Consider the following 14,725-nt stretch of genomic DNA (forward strand, 5'->3'; position numbering starts at 1 on the left):
TGTAAAGGATTGTCTTGAATAGAAGGCACTATTCGATTTGATTCAGTTTGACAGCTGTTTAATTACATCACTTTTCCACAAAGTACATCAAACAACTCAACAAGGTTCATCGCAGATCGGAGCACATGGTTCAGTGGAATGGCATGGATCACAACAATAAAAAATAGGACTAGTAAATGGACATAAAAGACGGAAAAGGAACATTATAACGAAATAGGAATTAAAAGTATCCCTGAAACTCTGGAACACTTCCTGACACTTTAGGACAGCCGCGCCCCCAAATTTATCGAATAAATTTGCACATAGAAATTACAGTCAATCATGGCAATTCTGGCAGCAGTACCAGTTTGGTCACTGGTCTGTGGAACTTGTCTTCCCCAGATACGCGTACGACAGCAGACCGGATTCTGGCATCAGGGCTAGGGCAGACTTCAACAATCCTTCCAACAGGCCACTGTCCTCGGACCCGTTGGCTATCAGCGATCAGAACAGGGTCTCCAACTTTGAGTTCGAGTCCATCTTTGTACCACTTAGCTCTCAGTTGCAGACTGGGCAAGTAGAACTGGATAAACTTCTTCCAGAACTGATCAGCTACAGTCTGGCAGTGTCGCCAGCGGCTCTTCCCTAGTCTCTGCTCTGCAGGGTAGACCACTTGGGGGAAGGGACGGATCTGGCCTCCCAGTCAGCAGTGAGAAGGGAGTAACAGGGTTGACATCGGAGACATCACTGGATACATAGCCAAGGGGTTTACAGTTCAGTATTCAACTTCAACCAACACAGTCTGTAGAGTGTTCTTGTGCACTGCTTCAAGACTTGCAACAGTACAAAGTCCATGTTTCACAGATCTGATCTCTCGTTCCCATGTACCACCAAAATGAGGAGGATATGGTGGATTGAATTTGAATTTGATCTGCTGGTTGGAGAGACACTCGGCTAGGACTGGATTCATGGATTGGAATGCCTGAGACAATTCCCTTTCACCACCTTTGAAGTTCGTTCCACAGTCAGACAGGATTTCATGAGGTTTACCTTTTCGGGAGATGAAACGACGGAGAGCCATCAGGAATGTATTCATGCCCATGGATTCCAGCAGATCCAGATGAACGGCTCTGGTGTGAGACACTTGAAGATCACTCCAAACTGTTTCTCTCTTCGGCAGCCAATTTTGATGTATATTGGCCCAAAATAGTCTACTCTGGTGGAATAGAGAGGAGGCATGAAGAGCCGTAGTCTTGCAGGAGGTAGATCAGCCATCTTTGGAACCTCAGGATTGGCTCTCCATCGCTGGCAGTCATAACACTGTCTCTGCAGTGTTCACGAATAGCGTCTGACCCTCTGACAAATCCGGCAGATTCGCCAACAGTCTGATAGAAGTCTAAAACCCACCAGCCCCAGTGTCTGACTGTATATTTCACAATGACTTTGACTGAAGTTGTTTTTTTGGTTTTTTAAAAATTATTTTTCATGAAACCAAAGTCTTCCGTCATAAACGGCCGTTGACTGAAGTTGTTATATGTGACATGTGACACTTGTTTGCTGTTTATAAATCTTATGTTTGTTAATAATTTCAATGCCAGTTATAAGAAATGTTCAATCTGACATGAGTTTAATTTTATTCTATGGGTCCTGTGATTTTTCAGAGGGTCAGTCAGTCAGATTACAGTCATTAGGTGAATGAGATCTCCCACACTTCCAACACCTTTTTTTTGTCCCTTATCCATGTGATCACTTGAAACTGTTACAGAAACTGATGTGATGATATTCGCTGTTACAGAAGGAACAGTAGGACTTGTAAGTTGTTTTTCCACCTGTAGGAACAGCAGGTTCAGGTCTTGCAAGACATAGTTACAGTGTTGAGAGAGACAGGATGATTTGGTTGTCGAGTATCAGACTTCACAGAGCTGACAGCCTGCTGGGCAATGCGACTAGCTCTGGACTTGGCCTGGAGCCAATTGTTCAGATGTATCAAAGTGTAGGTAGATTGTGCTTCATGGGTAAGAGTACCATGGTTGAGACAGTACTCAATGAAACTCGTTTGTAATTGAAAGGGCAGTTTTGTCAATAATTTGTGTACGTGGGATCCATATTTCAATTCAACACTTGATTCGCCTTCAATACAAGTCAACATGCCCACAAGAGATTGTACCGAGAGGGCAAAGTTGTCGAGAGCAGCATGGTCGCTGGATTTTACAAAGATAGAGTTTAATTCTCCTAAAACCAGCTGGCGAGGACGACCATACTTCTCATTTAGGGCTTTCAGTGCTATGGTATATGGCGTGGCGTGACTCAGAGGCACAGGGTAGCTTCTTGGCATTACTGCCAAGGTGATCCATCAATATTTGATACTTGTATTTCTCACTCAAATGAAGGTGACGGTCAATGAGGTTTTCAAATGACATCTTCAATAGTCTGAAATCCTTCTCATTATCAGTATCAAATGTTGGTAAACTTGGTAGACTACATGAGAAGTTCTGAGAGACTGGTAGGTGTCGTTGGTGTTGGTGCAGTCGGTAGGTTGATCATCACAGGTTGAGTAGCATGATGGGCAGTAGTAGCCGGGTGAAACCACTCTGGACAGAAAGCCCTTGGGTGGACCGGACATGTCCTCTTGGTGGTAGGGTTGGAAGGGCCACTTGTTGTAGCACTACAACTGACGGTCCTACAAATGCGCGCTGAGTTGGAAATCTCACCCTTTATCACGTTGACTTGTTGATAATCTTCACTCTGGAGAGTTTTGGTTGAGAGTCCATGCGCACTATCTACACCAGACTAGCATGAGTGATTAAGACTCTGTACAGGTAACGATCTTACCTGTACGCTAATGGGTCGCAACTCATTTATGGTAATGATCTTATCATAATCTATGGGTTGTTTATAAATAACTATTAAGAAGAAGTTACTAGTGTATCTGAAAATCCACATGAATCTAAAAGATTCACTTGTCTTAGAGAAGTATAACAAGATTGTGGTCCCCCTGAGTTGATAGCCTCATACCAAAAGACGTTAATATATATGGTACTTGTTGGTCCCTGCCAGGCGCTCGGCATTAATGGGTAAAACAAGGACTGGTCGGCTCGGGAGTCTGTATACTGTGTCTGAGTGGGGTATTCATGCTTCACTGCAGCATGGTATCTCAGTGGGCTAGCACTATAAAACCAGCTTAAGTCTGGGCTAGTACAAGCAGCCGCACATACACATACACACGCATGCACGGCGTCATATGAGCGAAATATTCTCAAACATGACGTAAAACCCAATTTCACCTCACGTCACCCAAGTTGATAACGGAAGTTGGAAGAATAGGATCTAGGAAGTGCCATTCTGCAGTTCCGATGGGGATACAGGATGTATCTAAGGATAGCTGATGAAACCACGAAGTGGCTTGACCCACCACCAATCCGTTGGATTCTATAAGCAAAATATCATGAGTCAGGATAAGGAAAAATATTAAGTAAATTTTTAAGTAAAATTGATATTTTATACTTATCCTGACTCAGGAGGTCAAGCCCTCCCAACCTCCCCGCAGAAGACACTTCGGGTTTCCCAGCAAACCCAGGTGCATGGGCTTATTCAGGAGAGAGTGACAAGCATGGCAGGTCACGTGACTGTTTGAGCGGGAAAGGGGAGGCAACTCATGGGTGAGAGAACTTTTACGTCCTCTTTAGGGAACTACAAGGGATTCAAGTGTTCCACTAACAATCGCATAGAAGAAGGAAATAAGCAAAATATCATGAGTCAGGATAAGTATAAAATATCAATTTTGCTTAAAAAATTACTTTTTTGTAGAGTAAAACTATTATTTTATACCCATCCGAACTCATGTGCTAAAGTACACTCCCAACACTTCTGCCCTCCCTGTTGTGTTTTCAGGCTGTTAAGCAGGGGGAAAAAAGAAAGTCAGCCAGATGATCATATGGCTGCTGTGTGCCTGCACAGTGTATTTGGATTTTGTTTCTTGAGGAATACAGCACAAAATATTGTAATATAGTTTAAGGGAATGAGGAGAGTCAGAGTCAGAATATTTATCCTGACCTATAAATACTGAGAATACTATTTTTACTCTAAAAAGGATAGCTTTACATTACCGACAGTAATATCAGTATAATTGTGGAAAGTGATAGATTTAATAAATGAATCCTATGTCGGCTAAAATCTTAGCTTATAAAGCAGATTGATGTGACTACTGCCTGACTGGTTATTCAACATCCAGTGTCTGGGGACTAAGGATGTCATGGCCGATTATTTGTTCAATCGGTTTATTTGAGTCTTTTGACTAGTTTGGAATATTTGATACATCCCCATGTTTAATAAGTATAATCTGTTTGTTATTAATGTTATTCAGTTCACTAATACTGACAGACAATATGAGGCCAAACCTATATGAACATGATGTATATGAGTTATAGGAACTAAAGTTCCTTTTAATTATGGTTACAGGCACATGAGACATGACATCTGCAGAGGCGTATGAAGCATATGAAGCATCTGATGAGGCATCAGAGAGTGAGCTTCTGGACAAGAGTCTGTCGTTCTGGAAGGGATGGGGAGTGGTGGAGAAGGAGGTGTTCACGCCGGTGCCACATGACATCTACACAGCCTGCAGCATTGGGCACTATGACTATGTCAGGTCTCTCATTATCAGGTATGCCAATGTATGACATGTCACACACAGTACAAAGTACAACCAGAGGCATTAGGGATAAGAATCCGAAGTATTGTAATTGGCTCTGTGAAGGGGCATGCCATGTAAATTTATTGTGGTTTCAAATCCCAGTTTTCCCTGCTTATGAAAAACTGTTCTTAGCATCATTCCTATGCTCCTGGGTTTCACTAATGTGGTACATCCTAACACCTGCATTTCTCCAGGTTTTGCTCCGTCATCAAGCTAACACACTGATATCACTGGAATACTGTTCAAAATGGCACTAAACTCTTCTGATGAAGCCTAATGTTTTCTTTAACGTTATATGCATGTCTTAAATGTTGATCACTACAATTCCAGTGAGTGAGTTTGGTTTTACGACGCCCTCAGCAATATTCCAGCTATATGGCGGTGGTCTGTAAATATTTGAATCTGGTCCAGACAATTCAGTGATCAACAGCATGAGCATCGATCTGTGCAACTGGGAGCCGATGACATGTGTCAACCAAGTCAGCGAGCCTGACCACCCGATCCCGTTAGTTGCCTCTTACGACAAGCATGGGTTACTGAAGATCAATATTCTAACCCGGACCTTCATGGGTCTGCAATTCCAAGATATACAATAAGAGTAGTCAGGACATTATCATTTTGATACTATTATCTTTGTGCCATGTCACTTGTCACGTATTTCTTGGTGCATTTTTAATTTCTGTGTTATTACCATCTTTGTAGAGGATTAGCATAATGGCACAATATGTCATGCATAGATTCGAAGAAGCTTTTTATTCAACCATCATATTTCCAGATAAACAGCACAGCAAATTGCAATTACATTTTGGAGGAATGAAGAGATAAGCAATTAGTATGAGTCAAGATAAGTAAAGACTTTTTTGAATAGATTAATACATTTATATGTAATTTGGAGTTTTGCATGAATGTTAACATGGTCACTTTCTTTCTGTGCACTTTAAGGGGAGATGTGGAGATTGATAAGAAGAACAGAGGGAGCTGGACTCCACTAATGTATGCGTGCTACATCGGCCATGACAACATCGTCAACTTGCTGATAGACTCAGGGTGTGATGTGAATGTCAAGAACCACAAGGGACAGACACCGCTGATGCTGGCTGCCAGCTGTGGGAATGAGACTGTGGGCAGGACTCTCTGCAGGGTATGTAGCGTTTGTTGGCAGAACTCCCTGCAGGGTATGTAGCGTTTGTTGGCAGGACTCTCTGCAGGGTATGTAGCATTTGTTGGCAGAACTCCCTGCATGGTACGTAGCATTTGTTGGCAGAACTCCCTGCAGGGTACGTAGCATTTGTTGGCAGAACTCCCTGCAGGGTATGTAGCATTTGTTGGCAGAACTCCCTGCAGGGTACGTAGCATTTGTTGGCAGAACTCCCATATGTAGCATTTGTTGGCAGAACTCCCTGCAGGGTATGTAGAACTCCCTGCATTGTAGCATTTGTTGGCAGAACTCCCTGCAGAGTGCGTAGCATTTGTTGGCAGAACTCCTGCAGAGTTAAGTAGCTTTTGTTGGCAGAACTCCTGCATGATGCGTAGCTTTTGTTGGCAGAACTCCCTCCAGGGTATGTAGCATTTGTTGGCAGAACTCCTGCATGGTGCGTAGCATTTGTTGGCAGAACTACCTGCAGAGTGCGTTATACGTGAGCATTTGTTGGCAGAACTCCCTGCAGAGTTCGTGAGCTTTGTTGGCAGAACTCCTGCATGGTACGTGAAGCTTTGTTGGCAGAACTCCCTCCAGGGTATGTAGCATTTGTTGGCAGAACTCCCTGCATGGTACGTAGCATTTGTTGGCAGAACTACCTGCAGGGTACGTAGCATTTGTTGGCAGAACTCCCTGCAGGGTACGTAGCATTTGTTGGCAGAACTCCCTGCAGGGTATGTAGCATTTGTTGGCAGAACTCCCTGCAGGGTACGTAGCATTTGTTGGTAGAACTCCCTGCAGAGTTCGTAGCTTTTGTTGGCAGAACTCCCTGCATGGTACGTAGCTTTTGTTGGCAGAACTCCCTCCAGGGTATGTAGCATTTGTTGGCAGAACTCCCTGCATGGTACGTAGCATTTGTTGGCAGAACTACCTGCAGGGTACGTAGCATTTGTTGGCAGAACTCCCTCCAGGGTATGTAGCTTTTGTTGGCAGAGCTCCCTCCAGGGTACGTAGCATTTGTTGGCAGAACTCCCTGCAGGGTACATAGGATTTGTTGGCAGAAGTTGCTTCAGGGAATGGACTGAACTGTCTGTAAATGTAGGTAAATTATCGGCAGTATACGGTTGTGCACTTGCGCGAGTTGCGTTTCCTTTGGGCGGAAGTGAAAAGGGAGCACATGGCATATTTGATGCGATTTGGTGCTGTGCCAGTTGTGACCTCAGGATATGTGTGATTCTCCTTGCGATTTTATTTCAAATTGACATGTGCGATTTGCGATGTTTTTCAAATCCTTAATGTCTTTACGAGGCCACAATAGGTCTCAGTAAAGAAACTATTGGACACCAAGCTGTGTTGTGATCTATGATCATGGTATAGAAGCTTCGTCCAACGACAGACCGTTACACTGTCTGCTGGGTACAAACTATCTCTAGGCAAGACTCTTAACAGGGTAGGTAGCATTTGTTGGCAGAAGTCGCTTCAGGGGATGTACTGAACCGTCTGCTGGGTACAAACTGGGTACAAACTATCTCTAGGCAAGACTGTTAGCAGGGTAGTTAGCATTTGTTGGCAGAAGTCGCTTCAGGGAATGTGCTGAACCGTCTGCTGGGTACAAACTGGGTACAAACTATCTCTAGGCAAGACTCTTAGCAGGGTAGTTAGCATTTGTTGGCAGAAGTTGCTTCAGGGAATGTACTGAACCGTCTGCTGGGTACAAACTGGGTACAAACTATCTCTAGGCAAGACTCTTAGCAGGGTAGTTAGCATTTGTTGGCAGAAGTCGCTTCAGGGAATGTGCTGAACCGTCTGCTGGGTACAAACTGGGTACAAACTATCTCTAGGCAAGACTCTTAGCAGGGTAGTTAGCATTTGTTGGCAGAAGTCGCTTCAGGGAATGTGCTGAACCGTCTGCTGGGTACAAACTGGGTACAAACTATCTCTAGGCAAGACTCTTAGCAGGGTAGTTAGTTGAGCATTTGTTGGCAGAAACTATCTGTTGGCAGAAGTCGCTTCAGGGAATGTGCATGTTTTGGCAGGACTGTCTGAAGGATGCATACCAATTGTTGGCAGGACTTTGTGAACTCTCTGCAGGGTGCAAATTTATGTATAAGAATGTGATGTTGCCAACAGAATGGAGCAGAGCTAGAAGAGTGGGACAAGAAAGGATGGACAGCTTTGTTCCATGCTACATATGCCGGCCACCAGAACTTTGTCCTCTTCCTCCTGGAACAGGGGGCCAACATGAGTGCTGTGTGAGTATCTTCCTTTGTAATCTCTTTGGAACAAGCAATGAAGATGTTATTTTTCCTTATCCTGACTCATGCTAAATGCTTCTCTACTTCTTCTTGCGAATGATAGTGGAACACTTGAAATCCCTTGAAGTTCCCTTCTTAAAAAGCGTACGTAAAATCATCACTCACCCACGAGTGGCCTCCCTTGCCCCTTTGGCTCCCGTTTCGTCCCATGACCAGCCATGTTTTGTCACTCTCTCCTTCTTCGCCCTTGAGGACGGTTGTGAGAGCACCTGGGTCCCTATACGGCACATATCCTTTTCTATTTAGGACCTTTACATCAAAATTATTGCTGTATACGGCTTTTAGGATTGTATTCTACTATATGGTTTGAAATTTGATCTAAATTATACGTTGTTTGACATGTTTTTTCATCGTGCTTACATTTGATGAAAACTTGTATTCGTTTTAGGAACCGGTTGTCTGCGGCTGACCCACATTTATTATGTCCTAATTGCACTACTTCATGTTCTTTCAGGTCTCGCTGTAAGCATTGTCTGAATTTAACCACTTTTGAATTCAATAACTACCTTTTTTCCATTCATAGACGTGCAAAGGACTGGGTAAGACGGTATTCACAAGTCATGTCTAAAACGAGTGATTGCGTTGATAACTGTGTGTTAACTACTGCTGCCGATGTTCATAATTCCAGACTTATGTCGGAACATCTAGCATCCACATCAGCAGGCCTGACTCTCCTGAGGAGACAAGGATTATTGTCATTGTTCACCTGGAGTGAGCGGTTCACCAAGTCCTTATACAGAGCCCCATGGTCAGCATCATCAATCTTCGGAGGAAGAATTGAAGAAGTCGCCAAAGAGGTTACACACGAATTAAGGGAGGTCATGATGATAAAGTCCATAGATACCTTGGCAAATGTGATTCGCCAGACGTCCCAGAGCTACTCCAACAAATCCAAGTTTGCAGGAGTCCAGAGAGCCAGAGAAAAGACGTATTCCAGCTCAAGAGGAGGAAGAGGTGCCAGGGAAAGCGCGCTGAAGGACAGGTTTGGAACGACTGGCGTCTTCCACCCCCAGCCGTTCCTGTACAACCTTCGACTGTGGGTGGACGTCTTCAAAGGCACTGGGAGAATTGAGGAATACTACAGGTCGACTACATATCCCAGATACTGTGCAGAGGATACAAGAGACAGTTGTAAGCCACCCCGCTGCTTACAAGCAACCCGCTGGCCTTCAGAGAAACTGGATGACGCAATCAAGACTCAACTCAACAAAGATGCAGTAGAAGAGATAAATCAAGATCTCATCACGCCCGGTTTTTACTCCCCAATTTTCCTTGTACCGAAGAAGAATTCCAAGGAGAAGTTTCGGGCTCATCTACAACATGAGGAAGTTCAACCAGGAGTATCTCTGCAGACCAGCAAAATTCAAGATGATACATCTTCCTCAGCTCCGACATCTCGTTCGTCCAGCAGACTACCTCGCCAGCATAGATCTACAAGATGCATACCTACACATCCCGATACATCCAGACTCAAGGAAATACCTAAGATTCCTTATCACTTCCAGTGGAAGGTTCTACCGTTTGGAAAATCGTCGGCCCCCTGGTTGTTTACTCAAGTGACCAAGCCCATCGTCACATATCAACATCGTCGAGGTCTAGGCAGTGCTTTTTTACCTGGACGACAGATTTCAAGTTCATCAAGATCCGGGTCAACTCAGACTGCAACTAGACTTCACCATCAGGCTTCTGGATCAGTTAGGATGGCTGGTAAATCTCCTCAAGTAGGAACTGGAGCTGAAACAGGATCTTTAATTTCTAGGAATACGACTCATCACGCTGGTGAATCGCATAGTCGTCCCAGAGGATCGTTTGGTCAAGATTCAACATATGATATCTCAAGCAATGCTCTCTTCGTTGACACTACGTGCTTGGCAAAGACATGACTCGCAGAGGGAGATTACAACTGCGCCCACTACAAATATTTGTGAACGCCCATCTCGACAGTCTGGATCAACTGGTACTATCGGACAGCCTGAAACCATACCTCTTATGGTGGACTTGGAAGTCGAATGTTTGTGGAGGAACCTTTATGTAAGAGCCGGTTTGCAACACTCATCTCTACGTGGATGCATCGCTACAAGGATGGGGTGCTCACCTTGACAATGAAGTGGCAGCAGGGGAAGTGGTCGAGTCAGGATCAGAGTCTGCACATCAAGCTGTTGGAGATGAAAGCAGTGATCAACGCTTTACAACACTGGTCCAGCGTACTAAAGAACAATGGTGCTCACAAGACTCACGGTCCACACGGACAACTCCACAGTTGCGTGCTACATCAACAAACAAGGATCAACAAGGTCAACAAGTCTGCTAAAACACAGCTTTCTCCTGTTCAGCATCGTCGATGACCTGAACATCTACATGAAGGCATGCCACATTCCAGGAGCTCTCAGCACAGTTATCACCATGAAGACAGGTGTCAAGCTGACCAAAGTACCAGAGATACTGGCACTACTACGCTCGTTCAAGTTGCAAGACCAACAAAAGAAATTCAAGGCTCCTGCCTGGGATCTCAACGTAGTTCTAGTATATATATACTTCTACAACATCTCACCAGTGACACCTACGAGCCTCTAGAACGGACATCCTTTGAACTACTGAAACAGAAAACACTGTTCCTCATCGCCCTAGCAACAGCAGCACGGATGTCAGAAATACATGCTCTGGACTTTGAACGAATACGATTTGAATCAAGACATCGTGACATCGTACATCTAGGACTGAGATGGGACTTTATTGCCAAGAACCAACTGCCTGGCCAGCCTGACAGACAGTTCCACATCCCTGCACTCTCTACAGTCCTTGGGCCACAGGATACACAGGATCTATCCTTATGCCCTGTCAGAGCACTAAAAGTCTACCTACAAAGGACAAAAACAAGGAGACGAATATTCAAGCGCCTATTCATCCCCTTATCCACTGAGACACCCACGGAAGTCTCACGAACAACGATATCGATATGGATGAAAGCCGTTATACTAAGGGCCTACAAAGCAGCGTGGACTCCACGAGCTTCCAATCCCCTCGAAGTCAGAGCCTTGGCGTCTACACTTGCTCTGCATGGAAACTGCTCGATTACAACAATCACGTGACTTGTGAAAACCAACGCTCCGGAGAGCAAATGGTTAAAGTCCATACACACGTCTAGGACAGGCTAGCATGAGTGATAAACCCTGTACTTGTATAGGACATACTCGTACGTGAAGAAGGGTCACATCTCCACTTGTTGTGCGCATCAAGAGATGGAGTTGCAATAGATAACTAATGGAACATTAGTATATCTAAAATCCACACGAAAATGTCAGGAGAAGTTTTGGAAGAAATCTGACTACAGTTCGTTTGAGTCAGAAACGGACCGATGAATTGCAAAATTTTATCATTGTACTAAATTGCCACATAAATATAAATAGTACACATGTTTATCATATACTAATACCCAACAGCTTTCTTATATTTGAAAATTTTCTGGACTCCACCAAAAAAGTTGTTTAAGAAACTATCATCATTCAAAACGCAAAAGTTGTTATCTGTCGCGGCGGGGTGAAACCGCAGAAACGAAACAGCCACTATCTCGTCGTGCACGGGATACACATGCCTGATGAAAAATGAAGTTGAATGCTGACGTGAAACAGGTGATGATTAAAGTGTGTACGATTTTTTCCATGCTGAAGCCGAAAGGGCCAAACCATTTTATGCCATTAATAAATTCCGTGAGCGGGCAGCAAAAGCTTTAGGAGTATCAGCAAGGGTACTGACAAATGTTCTGGAACACAAACAGTGTGAGTGTGATGCGAAGCAGGTAGGGGTCGTGTCAAAATCACACAAATTAAAACATTTGGACAACTTTCAAAAGAACCTTGTAAGGCAGTCTATCAACAAGTTCTATTCTGAAAACAAATACATGTCGCTGAAAATTTTAAAAAAGCATTTGAAGCAAGAACACAACCTCAGAGTATCAAAGTACACACTCTGGTGACTCAACACTCTTTCGGGTATCGTTATAAGAAAATTTTGGGGGAGAATAGGTAAGTACTCTGTGAACGCCCTGATATCGCTTAAGTGAGAAATAATTTTCTCAGGGTTATAAAGAAGAAGCGCGAGGAAGGGTTCAAGCCAGTGTACGGTACTTGGATGAGACCTGGGTCAATGCCTTGTACACTGCCAGCAGTCAGTGGGTACCCGATGGGGGTGATAAGGGGTCACGTAGAAAGCTGCCTCTAGGGAAAGGAGAGAGACTAATTATTCTCCATGCTGGTTGCTCCAGTAAAGGCTTTCTCCCAGGCTGCGACTTGGTATTCAGGGCAAAGTCCACAGATAACAGAGACTACCATTCCGAGATGAATGTTGGGTTTTGCTCGATTGGGTTAAAAACAAGTTGGTACCAGCTCTACCAGAGAAGTCTTTTATCGTAATGGACAATGCCCCATACCACAGCGTGCAGGACCCCGACAGTAAAGCCCCGACATCGAAAAGTCGAAAAGGTGATATGATATCATGGCTCGACAAATTTCAGATCGCACGGCCTTCAAAGGCAACGAAGCCTCAGCTATATGAGATCATAAAAACCCACAAAGGTGATCCTTTCTACAAAGTTGACAGTTACATAAAAAGTAAGGGTCACGATATTCTGCGACTTCCACCCTATCATCGTGACCTTAACCCCATTGAAATGATATGGGGTATTGTCAAAGGAGATGTTGCCAGATCAAACACAACTTTACGTGACGTAAAGGTTTTGGTTAAGGAATCCCTTAACAAAATCACGACTGAAACTTGGCAAAACTGTGTCAACAAGCTAGCTAACGTCATTGAACAAGGTTACTGGTCTCGGGATGGCTTACAACAGGCAACTGTGGCACCACTTGTCATCCCTTTAAGTCGTTGAGATGTCCCCCGCCATGACTGGCTGTTCCGTTTCTGCGGTTTCACCCCGCCACGACAGATAACAACTTTTTGCGTTTTCAATGATGATAGTTTCTTAAACAACTTTTTTGGTGGAGTCCGGAAAATTTTCAAATATAAGAAAGCTGTTGGGTATTAGTAAATGATAAACATGTGTACTATTTATATTTATGTGGCAATTTTGTACAATGATAAAATTTTGCAATTCATCGGTCCGTTTCTGACTCAAACGGGCTGTAGTTGTGGTTCCCCCCAGACTCATCAGAGGAAGTTGAAAGAACAGAATCATCTGGGTGTCAGGCATTCATACGGAGAGAGTGACAAAACATTGCTGGTCATGTGGCAAAAAGGAGGCCACTCGTGGGTGAGTGATGCTTTTACGCTTTTTTAGAAGGGAACTTCAAGGGATTTCAAGTGTTCCACTATCATTCGCAAGAAGAAGGAGACAAACATTTAGCATGAGTCAGGATAAGTATAAAATATAAATTTTAGTCAGAAAATTACATTTTTTTTATGACTGGCAGTAACCATCACGCTTGGGAATTTTACAAAACATTTTAATCACCCTTGCAGTGTTCACACCTGATCGAGTTGGTTCCACAGTGATCTATTGAATTAGAGTCTGGTGCTTCTCTTAATACCTCAGAATGCACCCATCCTGTGTACAAAACACGTTAGGCCAAAAAACAATGCCAGATAACTGAGCTAGAATGAACCACAACTTACTTATCTCTTAGGACTTCACCACTAACAGATTGAGATTGGTAAGAAGGTATTATGTTAAATATTTGCCTCATTTTCTGTTGTCATTTCATGTTGTGTTACCATGGAACTAACCTGTTTGTTTTATGTCTCAGTTGAGTAGATGTGTTAGGAGCACTTTAATGGGGTCGTCTGTATTTTCAGAGAACCCAGCTCTGGTAAGACACCATTCCTGGAGGCTGCAGCAGAGGGGCATGAGATCATTGTACAGTATTTTCTACATAATGTGAGTCTGTGCAGTATTTCTTACATACCGAGGGGCGGTGGGGTAGCGTAATGGTTAAAGCGTTGGCTCGTGACGCCGAAGACCCGGGTTCGAATCCCCACATTGGTACAATGTATGAAGCCCATTTCTGGTGTCCCCCGCCGTGATGTTGCTGGAATATTGCTAAAAGTGGTGTAAAACCAAACTCAGTCGGTCAGTCTTACATACCGGTAATGTTAATCATTGTACAGTGTTTTCTACATAATGTGAGTCTGTGCAGTATTTCTTACATACCGGTAATGTTAAACGTTATACAGTGTTTTCTACATAATGTGATTCTGTGCAGTATTTCTTACATACCGGTTATGTTAATCATTGTACAGTGTTTTCTACATAATGTGAGTCTGTGCAGTATTCTTACATACCGGTAATGTTAATCATTGTACAGTGTTTTCTACATAATGTGAGTCTGTGCAGTATTCTTACATACCGGTAATGTTAATCATTGTACAGTGTTTTCTACATAATGTGAGTCTGTGCAGTATTCTTACATACCGGTTATGTTAATCATTGTACAGTGTTTTCTACATAATGTGAGTCTGTGCAGTATTCTTACATACCGGTAATGTTAATCATTGTACAGTGTTTTCTACATAATGTGAGTCTGTGCAGTATTCTTACATACCGTACAGTTATGTTAAGCATTGTACAGTGTTTTCTACATAATGTGAGTC

At 43.5% G+C, this 14,725-nt stretch overlaps 1 protein-coding gene across 1 annotated transcript in view; it reads left to right on the forward strand.

Moving 5' to 3' along the window:
* LOC124290001 (ankyrin repeat and SAM domain-containing protein 3-like) overlaps window positions 1-14,725 on the forward strand; it is a 31,492-nt gene that overhangs the window by 1,393 nt on the left and 15,374 nt on the right. Inside the window, exons 2-5 of the mRNA XM_046726677.1 lie at window positions 4,438-4,642; window positions 5,615-5,813; window positions 7,941-8,062; window positions 13,931-14,012. Of these exons, the coding sequence (XP_046582633.1) occupies window positions 4,449-4,642; window positions 5,615-5,813; window positions 7,941-8,062; window positions 13,931-14,012 (597 nt within the window). The 5' untranslated portion in view covers window positions 4,438-4,448. The remainder of the gene's footprint in view (window positions 1-4,437; window positions 4,643-5,614; window positions 5,814-7,940; window positions 8,063-13,930; window positions 14,013-14,725) is intronic.

This window comes from Haliotis rubra, unplaced genomic scaffold, assembly GCF_003918875.1.
Source record: "Haliotis rubra isolate DU_JTF1 unplaced genomic scaffold, ASM391887v1 Scf454, whole genome shotgun sequence".
Taxonomy (NCBI): Eukaryota; Metazoa; Mollusca; class Gastropoda; order Lepetellida; family Haliotidae; genus Haliotis; species Haliotis rubra.